Consider the following 19,047-nt stretch of genomic DNA (forward strand, 5'->3'; position numbering starts at 1 on the left):
CATACACATGAATACAGAGTATTCCACTTAAAGTAATTTACCAATTTTCAAGTTTTTCTAGTGTATAAAAATTTTTGCAAGCTTGGTGAAATAGCTGAAACTCTGTATCTGTGAAAATGCCACTCCTTACAGCGTTCAAGAGCAAAGTTATCTTTAAAGTATGGTATCAGACTATTATAGTCACATCATTTTAAGTCACTACCAGAACACCTTGCACCTTAGATCAAAAATGTTTCAAAGACTTCCTTGAGGTTTAAGTGGCATTTTTATTGAATAGAAAAGCTAGTCTCACGTTCTTGTTTTTGTTCTTTTTTCAAGGAAAAAATTTATACACAAATGAATATGTGGCAATTAAGCTGGTAAGTTAATTATTTTTTTAAAGTATTAATATATAATGGTCTGATTTCCTTAAGTAGTATCCTTAATAGCTTTGTATGTTTTCAACTGACTACAAGAAAGCAATTATTGATAGGTTTAGTTATATGCTTTGGACATATTGAATAAAACCAGTATTAATAGTGGTCACTTTTCTCAGAGCTGAATCTGTGTTTATAAAGTTGATGATGATTGACTGCAGCTTCAAGGATATGCTCAGCATACTTTCTAATAGATTCCTTTTTTTTGTGCAACAATTAGAGGGGCACCCAACTTAATGTGAATCTGACATCAGGTGACTACAAAGAAGCTCCAGAAATTCTGCAGACTGCCTGTATTTTAACACCCTTATTCTCATCCTAATCTGTTATTTGTCTGTAATCACTGGTATTTGCACATCTGTTTGCAATGATGTGTAAAATGTTTCCTTCACTTACAAACATTATAAAAGTGGGTATTTTGTTACTATGCCATTCTGGTTTTTCTGAGTCTTTCAATAGAACTACCCATTTTACTACATGGTTTTTGCTTGTAGATACTTTTAACTTCTCGGTAAATAACTGTTATTGTAATCAAAGTATCTCAAGATGAAATAATTTTTTTTTGCTATTTGTAATTGTAAAAGTTTAGGACTTCCAGTAATCTCTTGTTACTGTAGTAGGACTGAATGTTTTTCACAGCATAGTATGGAGAATTTCTGGTTCCATAAAGTGAAAGGTGAACTGTGGAAAATGAAATACATGGCTTTGGATGGGCAATCTAAAAAGCATTACTGATGTATATAGTAAACTCCTAAAATATTTGTGTAACTGTCCTTGCTTAGAAAAAGTTCTGCTTCAGTAGTAGTTACAGATTTTGAAACATCCAAGTTACGGTTTGAAAGAGCAACATCTGATGTTGTTTTGAGGGTTATAGCGTATGTTATATACATACATTATATGTATAGTTTGCAGTTTATATATATATATTTTGTGGTTTTATAGTGTATGTTATACCAGATTAAATTAATTTTGGTTTAAAATACAGTGAATTTATTTTGTGTCTCCGGTAAAACCTGTGACACGAGAATTCCACTAGGTGAGGCCTGTTTACTACAATGTGCATTCAGAAATAGTCTGCAAGATAGTGATTTTTATTTTCCTAAGCACAAATTACTTGTTGATGTAGAGCAAGAGAACTTTTAAATCTGATGTGTGTGTTTTCATAGAACTGTTATTCTTATATTTGTAACTACTTGTCTTGGTTTAGTGATCACAGCAAACTAAAACACAGAACAGATCTGCCCTCTGTTACTCCTCCCCTACCCTCCCAGGGGAAGATAAAAGGGGGAGAAGGAGGGGAGGGACTTCAAGGTTGGAAGTTGAAACTTGCAGGTTTACTAGAACAGGGAAGGGATAGTAAGACATGTATAATAATGAAAAATGCACAAATATATGCAAAACCCAATTTCAATGGGTTTGAAAGTTGGTTGTGGCCGAGTCAACTAGGGAAAAGGGGCCAGAGCTCCTCCCAGGAACTGATGGAGTCAGATCCCTGCAGAGCATGTGGCAAGGTAAGGACAAAGAGCACCAGCCTCTCTCCAAGAGGTCTGAGCACAGGAAGGCAGAAAGGAAGAAGGAAGCAGGAAGGGGTGGACTTTCCTGCCCTCCCAGCTTTTATTGGTTATAACAGGGAGTGGGAGGAAACACTGACCCCTCTCTGTCCTGCCCCCTGGGCCCCCTCAGGGTCCTTAACATCACCTTTTCATGCTTCCAAGTCAGCCACTCAGAAATCAACTGGGAGCAACATACATCTAGCACAACTTGGGCCAGGACATTTCTAAGCCACCTGGATGACAGCTTTATGGAACAGGGTGTAAAGGAGCCAACTTAGAGGAATGCCCTCCCCCATCTGCTGCTTGTCAACAGAGAGGATCGTGTGAGTGGAGATTGGAGGTTGTTTTGGCCACAGTAACCATGAGGCAATTAAGTTTAAAATCTCTGTGGACAAGAGGAGAACTGCCTGTAAAACGTCAACACTGGACATGAAGAGAGCAGACTTCAGGCTGCTCAGGGAGCTTCTGAGTCAAGTCCCCTGGGAAAATGTTTTTGCAGATGCTGGGGTTCATGTGTGCTGCTCACTCTTTAAACATCATGTCCTGAAGGTACAGGAGCAGGCAATCCCAAAATGTCAGAAGCCAAGCAGATGAAGCAGAAGCCCAGCTTGGCTGACCAGGGATCTACTCTTGCAGGTTAGGCAAAAAAGGAAGGTGTAGACCCAGTGGAAGCTAGGTTAGGTGATGTAGGAAGAATATAAAGATGCTGCTAAGCCCTGTAGGGAGAAAATTCGAGTGGTCAAAGCTCAGCTGGAGCTGAAACTGGCCAGAACCGTGGGGGATGATAAAATGAGTTTTTTCAAATACATGAACAGAAAAAGGCAGTGTAGAAACAACATGGGTCCTTTACAAGCTAAGGATGGTCACTTCACCAACAGGGATATAGACAAAGCAGAGGTATTTAATGCATTCTTTGCCTCTGTCTTCAGCACTGGTGATGGACCAAGGGAGTCTCAGTGCCCAGAACTGGAGGACCATGACTTAAACAAGGATCAATTCTTAGCTGACCCTGAACTTGTGTGGGATTTGCTGCTACAGTTAGATCCCTACAAGTCCGTGGGGCCTGTTGGGATCCATCCGAGAATCCTCAGCGAGCTGGCTGGTGTCATTTCTGGGCCTCTCTTGATGATTTTTGGGAGGTCCTGGGAATCTGGAGAGATCCCAGTTGACTGGAAACTGGCTAATGTTGTTCCAATATTCAAGAAGGGCAAGAAGGAGGACCCTGGAATCTACAGGCCAGTCAGTCTTAACCTCAGTGCCTGGTAAAATTATAGAAAAGATTATTCTGGGAGTTATTGAAAAACAGCTGGAGGACAATACAGCCATCAGTCACAGCCAGCACAAGGAAAAAGTCCTGCTTGTCAAACCTCATTTCCTTTTATGACAAGGTAACCCACCTAGTTGATCAAGGGAAGCCAGTCAATGAGGTATGTATGGACTTCAGCATGGCTTTTGATACTATCTCTCACAGTATCCTGCTGGACAAAATGTCCAGCATGCAGCTGGTAAAGCAAACCATACAGTGGGTAAGCAGCTGGTTCACAGGTCAAGCACAAAGAGTGACAGTGCATGGGGTAACATGAGGCTGGTGACTGGTCACTAGTGGGGTTCCAGAGGGCTAGGCCCAGTCTTCTTCAATGTCTTCATCAATGACTTGGATGTAAGACTCAAAGGAATTCTAAGCAAGTTTGCTAATGATGTAAAGCTGGGAGGAGCCATTGACTCCTTCAGGGCAGGCAGGCGCTGTAGAGAGAGACCTTGGCAGGTTAGAGAGATGGGCAGTCACCAACCACATGAAGTTTAACAAGGGCAAGAGCCAGATTCTGCACCTGGGACAGGGCTATCCTGGTGATCAGTACAGACTAGGGAATGAGTGGCTGGAGAGCAGAGTGGTGCTGAGGAACCTGGGGGTCCTGGTTGACGGCAAACTGAATATGAGCCAGCAGTGTGTCCTGGCAGCCAGGAGGGATGACTGTGTTCTGGGGTGCATCAAGCAGAGTGTTGCCAGCTGGTCAAGGGAGGTGATTGTCCCAAGGCCCTGAAATGTTTCTTCATTACCTTTGGACTTCTTTCTACCTATTCACTGCCTACCTGAAAGATCAAAAGAGGGTAGTAATCTGAGGGTCATATCAGACCAGGAAGTTTCCTGGTTATATTCCTAACCCAGACCCTAGGGAGGCAGCAGACCTCCTTATGGGAAGGGTCTGGCTTTCACATATGACTCTCAGTTCCCCTCAGAAAGGAATCTCCTATAATAATCACCCTTGTCTTTCTCTTTATGGAAGCTGTCTTAATGCATGGAGCTGGATGTTTTGGTGACTCCCTGGATGGGGCTTTCTCAGCATCCTCATTTCTGTGGTCCTTTATCTCCAGAGGCCTGTATCTGTTCTGTGAGGGCACCTGGGAAGGCAGGAGAGGTCTGGAGGAGACTCTCCTGCTACCCTGAGCAGGGACCTGCTTCTATTCCTCCCTATCCTCACCTAGTTCCCTTCCTGCCTGGTGACAAGAGGGCATGGGATCTTCTACCTCTCCGCTATCCTCACTGCTACCAGCTGTTTCTTCCTGCAGGGCCTCGTACGTGTTCTGCAAGGGTACCAAAGGAGGTGAAGTTCTCAAGGGGACATGCTTGCCCTGTTTGTGTCATTGGACAGGGACCTGTTCCCATTGTCTTTGCTTCAAGTTAGCTCTGGAAGTCTGGGGAGCTTGCTGAGACAATAAGGAATCATGTGCTCCACTAATAAAGTTTGCCTCACAAGCTTTTTTTGTGGAGAGCAGGCTCTGAAAACACTCATCTAACTCCCTCTCGCTCTCCCTGATACTTCTCAGTCTGCTCATGTCCCTGAAACCCATCACTTTATCCTGCAGCTGTGCCACCTGGCAGAGCAGGTCATCAGCTTGCTCGCACCAGACACAGCCATGGTCAGAGCTTCACCCCATTATCAGTAAAAGGCTGTGGCATTCTCAACAGTCTGTGATCTGGATAGCCACCTGCTTCTGTGGGAGCACCCTCTGGGTACCCACATCCACTTTGGTGGGTGCCAAAAGCCTGGTCTGTCTCTACTGGGTATACACTATTAGTCCTTGAACACTTATGAGTTCCCAAGCTTATTTTTCAATGCTGAATGGTACTAAAATACTAATAAAAGCAGAAGGAACCATGATTTGCTATTTCTTTTTTATTCTTGAATATGGTTTATATACCTACTCATAAAAATATAGTTACAGTGGTGTATTCTTCACTGTTGTATATCAATGTAATCTTCCATCATAATATATTGATATATCCTTATCTGTCTTTTCTCATTTAACAGTAGTTAACTGCATACTGCAAAGTGGGATGTGTAGGAACAAACCAGATTTTATGTAAAGAGCTTATTGTACTTGCCCTCTCAAGTTTTATTGAACAAAATATTTTCTTGTATTTTTGGAGTTACTAAACAGTCAGGAAAATACCTAAGCTCCTTACAAAAATAAGGCAATTCCAGAACACAGTCAATAAATGGACTACACGTGCATATTACCACATGCAAGTAGTAATACTTATATAAAAGTATTTATCTCTGTATTAGACAGTGTTTAATTTCAGTATTTGGCTGGTGCAGTTGCCAAGTAGTCTTGCTTGACTGTTTGAGAACCTGTGGTTTTTGGAGGCTTATCAGAACTGTTTCCTGCTGATGACTGAAAAAAACGACATTAATTTGAAAAAGTGTAGCTGTGTATGTAAAAAGAAATAAAAATGAAAGCTGTTTCTTTTTCTAGGATATTTTTTTGAGTCTGAGTATATAAATGTAATACATAAAAACTATTTTTCATCCTTGTTATGGGAGTATCATACAGCACTGAGTGGTGATTAAGTTAATATACTATCATTTAAGGCAAAACCATAAAACTGAACAAAATCAAACTGCTTACAAGCCATTGTCTTGTCTTACTACGTTCAGCAGGTGTGCAGAATTCTATGGACTAAAATATTTTCCTCTAATTAGGCAGAATTACAAGCTTTAGAGACTACATAGATAATGGTTTATTTTGTAACCACCAGACTTGTATAATTCTACTGCAGTCAAACTGGTAGCTAACTTTGTGTGGTTTTGTGAAAGGTTAAGATGTTTCAGTACCATGCTTCATAATAGATTTACTTACACTTCTAAAAGCTGAGTACTAAATGTGGATTGTTGCACTGATCTGTTACCTGGCAATAAATATCATGAGTTCCCCTCATAAACTGTGAGCAGGAACTTTTGGTGACCCATTTTGTCTTGCTTACTAATTCAGTTTGTGAAGGATCACCATCTTTCTGTTTTAGAAAGTTCTTGCTCACTTGTCTTCAAAGAATTCCAGTGTTTGGCTAGGATAAATTCTCATGAATGCTCTGGACCATAAAAAGGATATATTAAATTCTGTATGGATTTTGTAGAAACTGTTACATTGGTCTCTTTTTTACTTTTGGTCCTCAACCTTTGGTATCCTGGCAAAATCAAATCTGTAAAGATACTTTGGCAATAGTGATAGCAGCAGTTTGAACCATCTGAATATTGGAAGGAGATGGGGAGAGGAAGAAAGAGTTAAGTTTCTCATGATTGCACATTAGCTTATGGTTTCTATAGCTTGGATGTACCACTGGGAAACAACATTGGTTAATAAACTGTTAGTTTCTGAAGAAGATGGTTCAAGGAAAGAGATAAGCACTCCACAAAACTCCTGTTGAAAATTGAGATTCAGCAGAATCAGTTACTAGTTATAAGTATATTAACAATCTTACCAATTTTGTGCTGGAATTCTAGTTGGAGTAGTTTGTGTAGGAAGGACACACAGTTAAAAGTCCAAATTATCACTGATGCTTTGGAAGGTGATACATATTGCAAGAAACCAGACATAGCTCCTAAAAGACGCTCTAGGAAATCAGTCTTACAATGAAGTCCTGTTACTTTGCAATGGAAAAGACTCAAGAAGTTAGGACTTTAATTTAGGCTGCTTTTGTGTTCCTCTGCTTGCTCTCCTGTCACTTTATTCTATGATACCATATCTCCTTAGTATGTAGAACACAGAACTACGATTTTATTAACTTTCTAAATTATGTTGCAAAAAGAAAAAAATGAACTAAAACCTGATTTTAGTGCTTTTTTTTGTTGTTGCTTTGGATTTATAGTATAGAGTGGTGTCACTTGATTTTTGCTAAACTGTTAGTATTTGGTACAAGGATTTGGTATTTTTTTGTCAAGATTCTAGGAGAAAAGTTGTTTTTTTAAATTGATATTTTTTTAGAAAAGATACAACTGTGGTGTACAGCAGGTTTGTTGCCAGTCTTTTTGATCTGTTAAGCTGCATACCAGTGCCACCTTTTGAGTGCTGCAAGACACATCACCCACGTGCATTGGAGAGACAGATTATTTTTCAGCTGTTTCCTTGTGGGTCTGTAAGTGGGTTTGCATGTTGGACCACAGTCCTATGGATCAATACAAGATATAAATGTCACTATATGCTCTAGTCTTTCAAGTTTCTGTTCACCCGTACTTTTGAAAGAAACATTCAAACTTCTGAACTGGCTTAGAAGCAGTAGAGTTGGGTTGGCTGGTAGTAGCTTAGTGTGTTAGTTAGTTTTTAGGCTTTAGCAGAGAGGCTTCGTTTTAAATGTTGTTTTTGTTTTTAAATCAGGAGCCAATGAAGTCGAGAGCACCACAGCTACATTTGGAATACAGATTCTACAAGCAGCTAGGATCTGGAGGTAAAAAGCAGTGTCTTATATTTTACTGTAATGTAATCCAGATAAATTTTTCACTGAATTTTTCTGATTAAGAGGTATAAAACAATTTAATAAAATGCCCCTGGTTGCTTAGAGCAGGAAAAAAGAAGTCAGTGCATTAATGTATAATTTTTTCTATTATTGTAAGACTTTTTTTGTTCTGTGCTTTGTCTGTGAAATCCTAAGACTATTTAGTAAATTGTAAATATCACAGAATTTGTGTGCATATGGGTGTACCTGAACTAAACCATCTTCGAGTACTAGCAGTATATTCTCTTTTAATAAAAGCTATAAATCACCAAATTGCTAATCTACTGTTCACGTATTTTTATTTGAAGTTGCTATGATGTCTAAATAGCTTCAGTCTCAGTTTTATTTTACTTCACTTCCATTGATAAACTATATAGTTCCACTTACTAGATTTAAGCCTCCAAAATACTTAAAAAAATTAACTTTAAATGTGTTTTAAGATTTTATTTTCTCGTTTTGCTCCCCTTGGTGCTTTGACACCCAGAAATACTCTTATGATAGCTTCCTTGATTATCCAATTATCACCTTTTGCTTTTAGGAGTAAACGATATCTAAAACTTCGCTTACTTTTATGCCTTTCCCAAGACTCTGTGTCGTCAGTTAGCAAGATATGAAGCTTCTTAACTGTGAAAAGTACAAATCTTCCCTAAAACAGTTATGCCCTAGCAAAAAATCTTGTGGTATCTTTTCATTGAAAATGTTCCTAGAATTTGTAGAATAGTGTTTCATAAGTCAAGTAGTTAGTTACTTTTTCAATTTTATTTACTAATGTAGAAAATTATTCTATAAAATGGACTGCTAGTAGTTGTTTTCTACACTCACACTCATATTTTGGCTTATTTCCTATCAAAGGCACCTTGGCATTTGTAACAGTAATTTTAAAGTTATGCTTAAACTACAGTAAAATGCTGTGAGTGGGAATGGTTAGAAGCTTAAAAGAGGGTAGATTTAGGTGAGATATTAGGAAGACATTCTTCACTATGAGGGTTTGGTGCAACAATGGCACAGGTTGCCCAGGGAAGTTGTGGATGTCCCTCTCTGGAAGTGTTCAAGGCCAGGCTGGACAGGACTTAGAACAACCTGGTTTACTGGGAGGTTGCCCTGCCCATGGCAGGGAGGTTGGAACTAGATGATCTTTGGTTTGGGTTGGAAGGGACCTTATTCAATGACTCTGTGATTCTATAGTGTCTGTGTTTTTTGTAAGTAGTTGTAAATATTCAGCGTGTGCTAGACTAGCATTGTGAAATAGCTAATAAATGGAAAGCGGAACTCTTAATTAATGAGACACGACAGCCCATGTTAGAAATGGTACCCAACTGTGAAAACCAAGGTGTAACTACCTAAAATTGTGAATTTTAGTAAATAGGCTATGCTTCTCAGAGGTATGAACCCTTATGGGAATATTTATTAAGAAAAATATCTTAACAAATCTAACTTTGTTTACTGAATAAGATTGGCAGACTGTGCTTAATGTAAGAATGTAGGGAAATGTCGTACCCACCTTGTGAGATATGACAGTGCTTCCACAAAGTAGGCATGGGTAGCGTTCCGCAGAGGATGTCAACCCAGGGAGATTTGGACTGGACACCCTTGCTTTCTAAACTCCTTCTCAGAGAGCACCCTAGGTGCAGCTGGGTCAAATCCTCCTCTCCTAGTTAATCCCTTTTAACAATCCATTCAAAGAGATTAATATCTGGAATTCTCCGTGCAGTACTCTTAAGAGTGAGACCATGACACAGGAGGCTTATGCAAAATAATACTCTACGTAAAAGTTAGTAAGGTTCTAAAGCTTGTCAAAAAGCACACAACAATATCACTCTCAAAGCAACAGCAGAACTTAGCAAAATGGTACTCTCAAAACAACAGGTTACAACTGGAAAAAACTTAGCTAAATTAGAAATTATGTCACTTTTATGTGCTGAGAATAAGGTTAGAAACAGAGAGAGAGAGAGAGAGGGGAAGGGAGAAAGATAAGAAGAGGGAGAGATTAAGGGGAATAGGAAAGATACCATCACCCTTGGATCCAGCGATGATCTCAGCATGATGTTCTGGTCCTTGGATGGTGGGTGTGCACCCCAAGCATTTGGAGTCTCCCTCTTTTATAGCACCTGGCTCTGCCTCTCTGGGTGAGGTTTGGCCTACTCTGTGCAGACTTCGTGTTAGATTCAGGAAATGTACTGGAAATGAGTCAGTGGGGCATGAGGATCCAGGTGATCACTTGGCTCCCCTGAATCAGGTTGATGGAGCAGTGGCCTTTATTCTCATGTGTGTGCTCTGTTCTTAAACAGGAAAGTGGTCTTTTGTAAGATGACACTGCCTTCATGGGGCTTCTCTTGCCAGCCACTGTTCCTTGTCAAATAAGCACAGTGTCTGTTTATCATCATGGCTGCCAAAGGCTCTCCTCGCGAGAACAGTGTGTATCAGGGTGTTTAATGAATGAGGGGCTGTCCTTGTGAGAGCAGCATCCAGGTGGCTTATCGAATGAGGACCACACCCAAGCACAATGTCCAGTTTGTCAGGGTGGCTGTTTTTGAGACAATTATTCGTTTTGGGATTCTATAGTGAGTCAAAGTTAGTCTGCTTTATTTTGGATATCATGCAGTCTTTGTAACCACATTGGTTGTAGTCACTTTATTGCTTTCAGTGTTACCTTGTTGAAGAAAAAATACTGATTGCTAGTCTTTCTGCAGCACTCTCCCTTTTTGCATCTTTGCAAGAGTTGAGCCTTCAAGCCCAAGAAGTTACGCAGCCTAAGATTCTTTAGAAAAAAAAACAAGCTTGCAGAATTATAGAATTTTTGTCCTCAGGTAATTTGAGGCAATTCGTTTTGCATTGGTGATTTTTCATGACGTCCGTATTTGCTGTCAAGTGTAGATTTGAGAACTTTTGTCCTGTTAGTAGTTGGAAAACAGTGGTAGGAAGTTCAAGGACCGAGTGATACATTCAGAAACCAGCTAATCCTTCCTACACAGATAGTAAAAACCCTGTGCCAGTTGTATTCATATATAGGTAGTATTGCTTTATGGGCATTGGTTGTACTTTGGTCAGAGGGCAAGTAAATGGAAGGAAGCGTATCTTTATTGTGCAGGTGGCAGAAGACTCCCATTGTAGGACGTATAAAATAACTATTATTCTCCTCATGGTAACAAGATGAGCTGTAGATGTATATTCTGTGCTATGTCTGTAATTTAACTGCAGCTACATTCAGTTTGATTTCCTACTAGGAGAGACTAAGAACAGGGGCTGGAAATTAGTAACTGCTGGCTCTATTTGAGTTTTGAGCTGTAAAGCTAAGACTTTTTTTCCATGTAGGATTTTTTCAATTTAAAAATTTATGGTTGGAAACTTGTAAAATGCTTTATTTCTTTGGGTAGGTGTTTACAGTATAGTTCAATTCCCTTTTGCAGTAAGGAGTCTGTGTACATATTAAAGTAGTTATGTATTGTTACACATTAAAGAACATAAAAACTATACAGCTTTTACCATCTGATTTTTCTAACTTCTCTTAATAATGAGGTCCCTGCAACCCCTAATATTCTGTGATTCTGTGATTCAAAATCTGTGGGTCATTAGTCATAATAACTGGGAGTCTTTACAAATGAATGAGGACTCTTTTGAACTTACTCATCTGATAAACAGAACCAAAGAATAGTACGTAGCTTCTTCTGCTTAACATGCCTTAGCAGAGCTCATGTTTGGAATGCTCCATTCTACTAAAAATAGATTGCTACACATGCGTGCTATAGTAACAACAACGGGTATCCATTATTATATCTTAGCTTTTGATTTGAGGTGATTCTTGAAAGCAACAAAGGTTTGTTCAGCTGTGGATTATCATAGAGTCATAGAATGGTTAGAGTTGGAAGGGACCTTAAAGATCATCACGTTCCAACTCCCCTGCATGGGCAGGGACACCTCCCACTAGATCAGGCTGCTCAGAGCCCCATCCAGCCTGGCCTTGAATGCTTCCAGGGATGGAGCTTCCACAAGTTCTCTTGACAGCCTGTTTCAGTGTCTCACCACCCTCACACTAAAGAATTTCTGCCTGATCTTTAACCTAAATCCCTCTTCTTTCAGTTTAAAACTGTTGCCCCTTTTCCTCTCACTACAAGCCCTTGTAAAAAGTCCCTCCCCAGCTTACCTGTAGGTCTTCTTGTTGTGTAGGCCTTCAGTGTTGAAAAGGTGTTTGATGGATGGAAGGCCAATAATCAAGTTTAGTACTTCAATATTGAGTGCTTTTACCTGTAGGTTGGTTCTTCATCAGATTTCAGTTCAAACCTGCTTGACAGTGTGTGAGATTTGAATGTCCAGTGTTCTTCTCAATGTTATACAACTCTATTCAGTATAGAGAATGCACGAGGCAGGCACTGACACTGAAAGGAAGGCTATCTTTTGTGTGGGCAATGGAGGTGACCTCTAGCTCATCCCTTGGGTCACCTTGCCTTTCACTTCAGCCTGTGGAAAGAAATGCAGCACAGCATGTTTCATCACAGTGTATCAGCGGCTGTGCTCTGCTGTAACTTTACCCAAGACAATGTTATAATCACTATATTATAATCTCTTAAGTCCTTTCTCAGTTCGTAGATTGTAATTTATTTATTAGACTTATATTCTATCATATAAATAAATATCTCAATAACAAGTCTGCTTGATTGTAGTGATAGAAGTAAATTGTAGGTAGATTAATATGACAAGGGATAATTTTTGTTCATAGATCTTATAGAAACAATCTAAAATAAATAGCCTATTATGTTTTTTCAAAGTATATTGGGATTGATGTCATGCACTTACTCTTGTTATAGAATAAAAATCATGGAAATTAGGAGGGTTTAAAATGAGTTCCAAAATGTGATATATCTGCAAACATATTAATGTTCCCAGTACTTAATTAAAGGAGTAATAATTTACTGGATCTTCAGATTTTAGAATATGATTTCATTTCTAGAATGAGTGCAACCTGATCTAGTGGGAGGTGTCCCTGTCCATGCAGGGGGGGTTTGGAACTAGGTAATCTTTAAGGTCCCTTCCAACTCTAATCATTCTATGATGATCTGTCATCTGTCATGCTAGTCATTATGTGTAGTGCATTAGATAATTGTAGTAAACGGCATGTAGCCTCAGGCTTAAATCAGGTTTGATGCTAAGGTTCTTGAAAAAGACAGCAACTGATGTGAATAACTGTCATGAATTAGCAGTAACTTCTCCTTGATTTTATATATTTTAAAGACGTTTGGGAAATAGGAGTTGTAATCTGCCAATTACGTTTCCTTTATTCTTATATTTTGACCTTGTCATCATTATAGAGGAAGTAAGACATGTCAGCTTTAAAAACTTTCTGGACATCATGTACCTAAGCATTGTGGACTAAAGCATTTGAATGATAAACTAGTCTTGACAGATGACAGAGGTGGTTCTATTCAGTAGCTCATTACTCAGTGCTAAGAAACTGGGAATAGGAGAAAACATTTGTTTCTCCTTTTCTACTCTCTGAATACAAAGCAAAGTATGTCTGAATTACTAATAGTAAAATACTGGAGGTGTTGCAATGTATACAGTTGTGGAAACATTGATTGAAGGATGTGTGCCCCTTATTTGATATTTTGTGATGATTTTGATAGTATTTTAGATGTTTATATTTTAATTATGTACAGTTTTTATCACAGCATTATAGTTTCTGTGGAATACTTTATGGACTGTTCTTATCTGATATACACAAGGTGGTGATAGTCTGTATGTAGCTGTTCAATAAATTACTTCTTAAATGAAGCTCATACAAGGAGTAGACGTGTCAGTTCTGCTGTTTTCTTGTTTGCTTGTGCTAGCATTATGTTCAGTATGTGGTTTCTTTGTATGAATCATGTTAAGTTGCTTTTCCATTTTGTGAGGGGTAGCTTAGTGGAAACTAGACAATATAATCCATAAAGCAACTTAACCAGGTACACATAAACTGCAGTAAGCCAAAAAAACAAACAAGTGTACTACTGTCATCATCTCTGCATTTCCACTTTTTCACCAGGATCTCTCCTGTGCATAGCATATGTGATGCAACCATCTAACTGAATGAGGACTCCTAGGTGGATATGCTTTATACCTATTTACAGAGTATTTAAGAGATGGATTCCTTTTGGACATCAATTTTTGAAAGAATTTAAGAATTTAAGAGTGCTGTCTGCTGTAATACTTTCAAAGTGAAATCAGGATGAATCTTTATCAAAGGTTCCAGCTGAGACTTAGAAAAATTCCCTTTATAATCTGCTCTAACAGTTACGTTTAAAAAAATCCTTGTCCTTCATATGGTTTGAATTAATAGGTCTCTACCATACACTTTACTAGAATAAAAGTACTAGAATAAATAAAAAAAACCCCACCAAAATCTGAGACTTCTACTATGGTTAGAGTTTTAGTGGACTAACTCACATTTAAGAAAAATCTTGTGTGTGCTATGTAAACAGAAAGAAAAATGATGGAGGAATAGAAGACAAAAGAAACCTTCTAGTCCAAAAGAGCAAATTTCAGTAGAAAATGCTTGTATTTGAAAAAAAAATACTGACAGATGATGACTATAACAAGTTGTCATCCATGATACTTGAATTGGGGTGATGCATCTAAGAGTTGACTTAATGTCTCATTAAACTTGAGCATAAATTGATCTATTTTGGTTTTAAAAATTATTTCTATAAATAATAAGGTGATTTTATTCCTGAATATAGGTTTATCATAACCTTAATTTAAATGCGTAGTTTTTTTAAAAAAAGTTTATTTAAACCTCTCTTCATATCTTCAGTTTAACTAAGAGATAAGTTCTGATTTTTATTTTTTGTAATTTTTTAAAATCTTTCACAAGGCAAACTTATTATTCAAAAAATATGTAATGACATTTGTGCTGCCTTCATTATTCTTGTTGTATCTTTTATCTGTAGTTTTCATGAGGTTTGGTCGTTGCAGTTGTATGAAAAATATATTTTTAACTTCAGTTCAACTTGAAATTGAGTATGAAAGTTACTGATATATTAATTAATCTTACTTATCCCCCTTCTAATTAATTTATATCTTCATTTTACAGATGGAATACCTCAGGTTTACTATTTTGGCCCATGTGGTAAATATAATGCTATGGTGCTAGAACTACTCGGACCTAGTCTGGAAGATTTATTTGACTTGTGTGGTAGGACATTTTCTCTTAAAACCGTTCTTATGATAGCCATACAGTTGGTAAGTAGAATAGATGTTAATTTGAGTGTTCCTTACAATAACTAAATCAGTCTTCAATGAAATTAAATGCTTACTTCACTTAAAAGATTTGCACTTCCTGTGTTTTACTTTGGTTGATTGTTGGTAGCTTCTGAAGAGCCTGTGATACAGTTACAGCAGGAAGATTTTCTTATGTAACCTCTGTTTAATTTGTTCTAGTGTTTCAAGAATCGTTGCAGGACTGTAGTTTCATTGTGTCTTATGAGTTTCTGTAATCACAACCTGAAATCTCAAATTGTAGTTTAACATACTCAGTTAAAAAGAAAATCTTAATAAAATAAAAGTTATTTTAATCCATTAAAGCAGTTGGGTGATGGGACTTCTGAATAGCATAAATATTTTTCCTGAGCGTTCTTGGAAAGCAAGCAGTCAGACAAACCAAAAGTCCCCCAAATGCTTCCAGAAATACTAAATTAGCACAAAATTATTAAATGAAGAATTTTTATCTTGTTTAGAAGACTTTGTGATTTGGTTCCCAGCCAAGGGTCAGTGGAAGTGGAAAGAGAAAAGCAAAGCTTTGCGTGTTTAGCTTGATACAATGTGTTTTCAGTAAGTCCTTATAAAATGTTAATGATATTGAACCTCCATTTCCCTAAATAGGTAGTGATACTTTTACCCATGAAGGGTAAAAATGGCTGTTTAAAACACAACTGTAATTGGATAACAAGCCTGCAGCTGTAGACCTAGAGACACATTCAGCATATTGACAGCAAAATAACAAAGTTCTTTTAAAAAATATGCTTAAATCGTCATAGATTCAAAGATCATCCTTGTTTAATACTTGCTATTCCTTTCTGAATATATGTTTTGATAGAATGTGATCCAGCTAGAATGGAAGTTGTAAGCATTGTGGTGAACTTGCCATGCTTCTCTTGTTTATACCCGTAATATGGAATAGATCTACATGGAACTTTGATGCTCACTGCTTGTTTATGTAATTTCTGGTTATAGTTTTAGTGTGCATAAAGTTGGTGCCAGCTGTGATTAAAGAGGACAACTTCCATTATATGCTGATTCATGTCTTATGTCCTATGTGAAAGTTTTCAACATATGATGTAGTGTATATACTTAGGGAATGTGTAAAATTTTCATTGACTTAAACTGGGAGATACTTTGTTAAGAGCATTAGCTCTTTGGTTTTTAAGGCAGTAGGTGGGGTGATTTCCTCTAAATATAAAGTCAATGTAATGTATTTAGCTTCTACCACAATTTAATGTGGCAACATGAAGCTAAACTTTGTCCTTTTATCCTTTTGTTAGATTTCTCGTATGGAATATGTCCATTCAAAGAACTTGATATACAGAGATGTAAAACCTGAGAACTTTCTAATAGGTCGACCTGGAAACAAAACTCAGCAAATTATTCATATTATAGATTTTGGTTTGGCAAAGGAGTATGTAGATCCAGAAACAAAGAAGCACATACCATATCGAGAACACAAGAGCCTTACGGGAACAGCTAGATACATGAGTATAAATACACATTTAGGAAAAGGTACGTATGTTTTTTAAGTGCAGAAACAACAGCTGTCAATAATTTGAAATCTTGTTTTCAAGTTTTGATTTTTCTTGTTCTATGTTTTCTGTATGCTGCAGAATTTTAGTTGGTCCTTCTGGAAATACTATTTATGGGAGTAGGTTCTCTGGGTCTCTAATCATCATAGTCATGTCTCAGCAAATAGCTGTTTGTTATATACCCATTAAAAAAAAAAAAGATAAAATGTATCTTTTTGTGTCATAACATCTTCATATTAGAAGCATACCATGGCGGAGTGGGGTGGGCAGGAAGTAAATGTGCTTAGTAGAATACTGAAGTGAAAAGATTTGAGCAACACAGTTTCTTAAAACTACTTCACCAGTTTTTTCATCCCTTTGAAATATGCATTATGTAATGGAATAAAAGTAGCTTATATTTGGTGCTGATTTATTGATTATTTTTTAATATTTGTACTGTTAATAAAGCTTTGTCAGAGTAGTTAAAGATTATGTTAGTGTTGTAAATATGATGACCTAAAGAAATGACAGGATACATAAAGAGAGCTAAGTTGTTATTATTGAATGAATACATTTAGCTGTGAAAAGGTGCATGAGCAATCAAAGCAGTCTTTGTTTATTCTATTTATATAGAGGTTTTCTACTGAAAACAGGGTTGACACCTTTGAATTTGTGTAAACTAGTCATATATCGTTGTATCGTAATCTCTAATTCGGCCACTCTTTAAACTGGTCATTAATGTTGCACGATACTTATGGTTCAAATATACTTTAGGTTAATATGGCAAATAAGAAGTCATTCATGTTTTACAGATAGTAATAAGGTATTTATTTTATATAAAAAATCAGACCATAGTACCTTGTAGCTAATTAAATTATGTTAATGTGTAGAATAATGGAATAATTTAGGCTGGAAAAGACCCTTAAGATGATGAAGTCTAACTGTTAGCACTGCCAAATCCATTGCTAAACTACCCCTATACAGAACCTCTAAAAGTCCCTTAAATACCTCCAGGGATGATGACTTGACTACTTCCCTGAGCAGCCTGCTCAACCTGTTGCAAATAAAGAATGCCTGACAACACAGTTTTTCCTAATATCCAGTCTAAACCTCCTCTGGCACAACCTGAGGCCATTTTCTTTTGTCCTACCACTTGTAACTTGGGAGAAAAGATCAACATCTACCTCACTACAGCCTCCTGTCTCATAGTTGTAGAGGGTCTCCTGTCAGCCTCCTTTTCTCCTCCAGGCTAAAAAAAACCCAGTTCCCTCAGCTGCTCCTTGTAACACTCTTTAGACCTTCACCAGCTTCTTCTTTTTACATGCTCCAGAAATGTAGTTCAATTTAATGTATTTTTTTATAGAGAAGTCATAGTAGATTTCTTTTAAAGGATAGTAATTACGTATGTGTGTTCAGACTTTATGCCTCCTTTAAAACAGAATTTGGTTACCTTGTCTATAGACAAAAAAATTTGTTACTTAATATGATGCTCTTCTGCCTGTTTCAGCTGCATATTTTCAAAAGAGATAGGAGGAAGACTTAAACAGGAATATTTAACTGATTACGAAAATGTTTTTCTGTGTTGACATTTCTTAAGGGTATTTATTTCACATGGTCAAACATTAGTTTATAATTTAAAATTAGTTGTAAATTGTATTCCAGCTGTCTTTCTTCTCTGCATCCTCTGACTGCTTTATTTCTTCACTAGCAAAAGCTGAAGGATTTAATTTCATGCCATGCAAACCACTTCTGCCATTTGTTCCAGATTTTGTCGTGAGTTGATCTTGCTCTCTCCACACAGATTCCTAAAACAGCCTCAATTTTTTCTGTTAAGTAGAGAGAAAAAAGCAAGTGTAACTCTGGCTATGTTACATATCCATAGGTGAGATTAACAGTGCCTATAAGGTCCCCAAATTATGAGAAATAAATTTTCAGAACTCACAGAAGTTGCTGAAAGGTGATCTCAATAATTTGATAAGATTTACATTTGGGTACTGTACCTCTAAATTTGATTTAAATTTTACATTCTGTAAATTTTCTTAGGAGAATGGAGAAAGTGCTGTTCAATTTCTAACTATCTTGCCTTTGTATCTAATAACTCAATTTGGAGCCAGCCTTTTGAGTTGCTTTTAAAGTTACAATAGCAATCCTGCATCCTGGAACTCTTCATAGGGTGGTTACCTTCATTGTATGCTTGCTTTTAGAGGAAGTTCTGAAAATAAGGTAAAAAAATACTTCCTTCCTGTTTTAAAGGTGAGAGATTGGGCTCTTGTACCCAGCTTTCCAGTTTTTGGGAATTTCTTCTGTAGAAAGTAAAGAATTAATTAAATAAAATATACTTGAGTTGGTTTCTGCTGAGTAAAACACTGGTGTAATTTTTTGTACTGCTACATCAGGAATGCCCAAATTTCAACAATATTTTTTGTCTAAGAAACATAATATCTGGAATATAACCAAATCTTGCAAAAAGCAATTGAGACTCAACTCTCTGAGCCTTCTGGATTACAACTTGCTTGGCTAAGTTTAGCAAGTGAGCTTACATGTAACAAAACAGCTGTGAA

General features: G+C 37.4%; 1 protein-coding gene across 5 annotated transcripts in view; it reads left to right on the forward strand.

Moving 5' to 3' along the window:
- Positions 1-19,047, forward strand: part of CSNK1G3 (casein kinase 1 gamma 3) — a 71,121-nt gene that overhangs the window by 24,899 nt on the left and 27,175 nt on the right. For 3 of the 5 annotated variants that reach the window (XM_051642111.1, XM_051642112.1, XM_051642113.1), the window contains exons 3-6: positions 319-359; positions 7,625-7,694; positions 14,806-14,954; positions 16,253-16,487. In XM_051642111.1, coding sequence (XP_051498071.1) covers positions 319-359; positions 7,625-7,694; positions 14,806-14,954; positions 16,253-16,487 — 495 coding nt within the window. The remainder of the gene's footprint in view (positions 1-318; positions 360-7,624; positions 7,695-14,805; positions 14,955-16,252; positions 16,488-19,047) is intronic. The other 2 variants (XM_051642114.1, XM_051642115.1) reach the window with 1 other exon arrangement.

This window comes from Apus apus, chromosome Z (genome assembly GCF_020740795.1).
Source record: "Apus apus isolate bApuApu2 chromosome Z, bApuApu2.pri.cur, whole genome shotgun sequence".
Taxonomy (NCBI): domain Eukaryota; kingdom Metazoa; phylum Chordata; class Aves; order Apodiformes; family Apodidae; genus Apus; species Apus apus.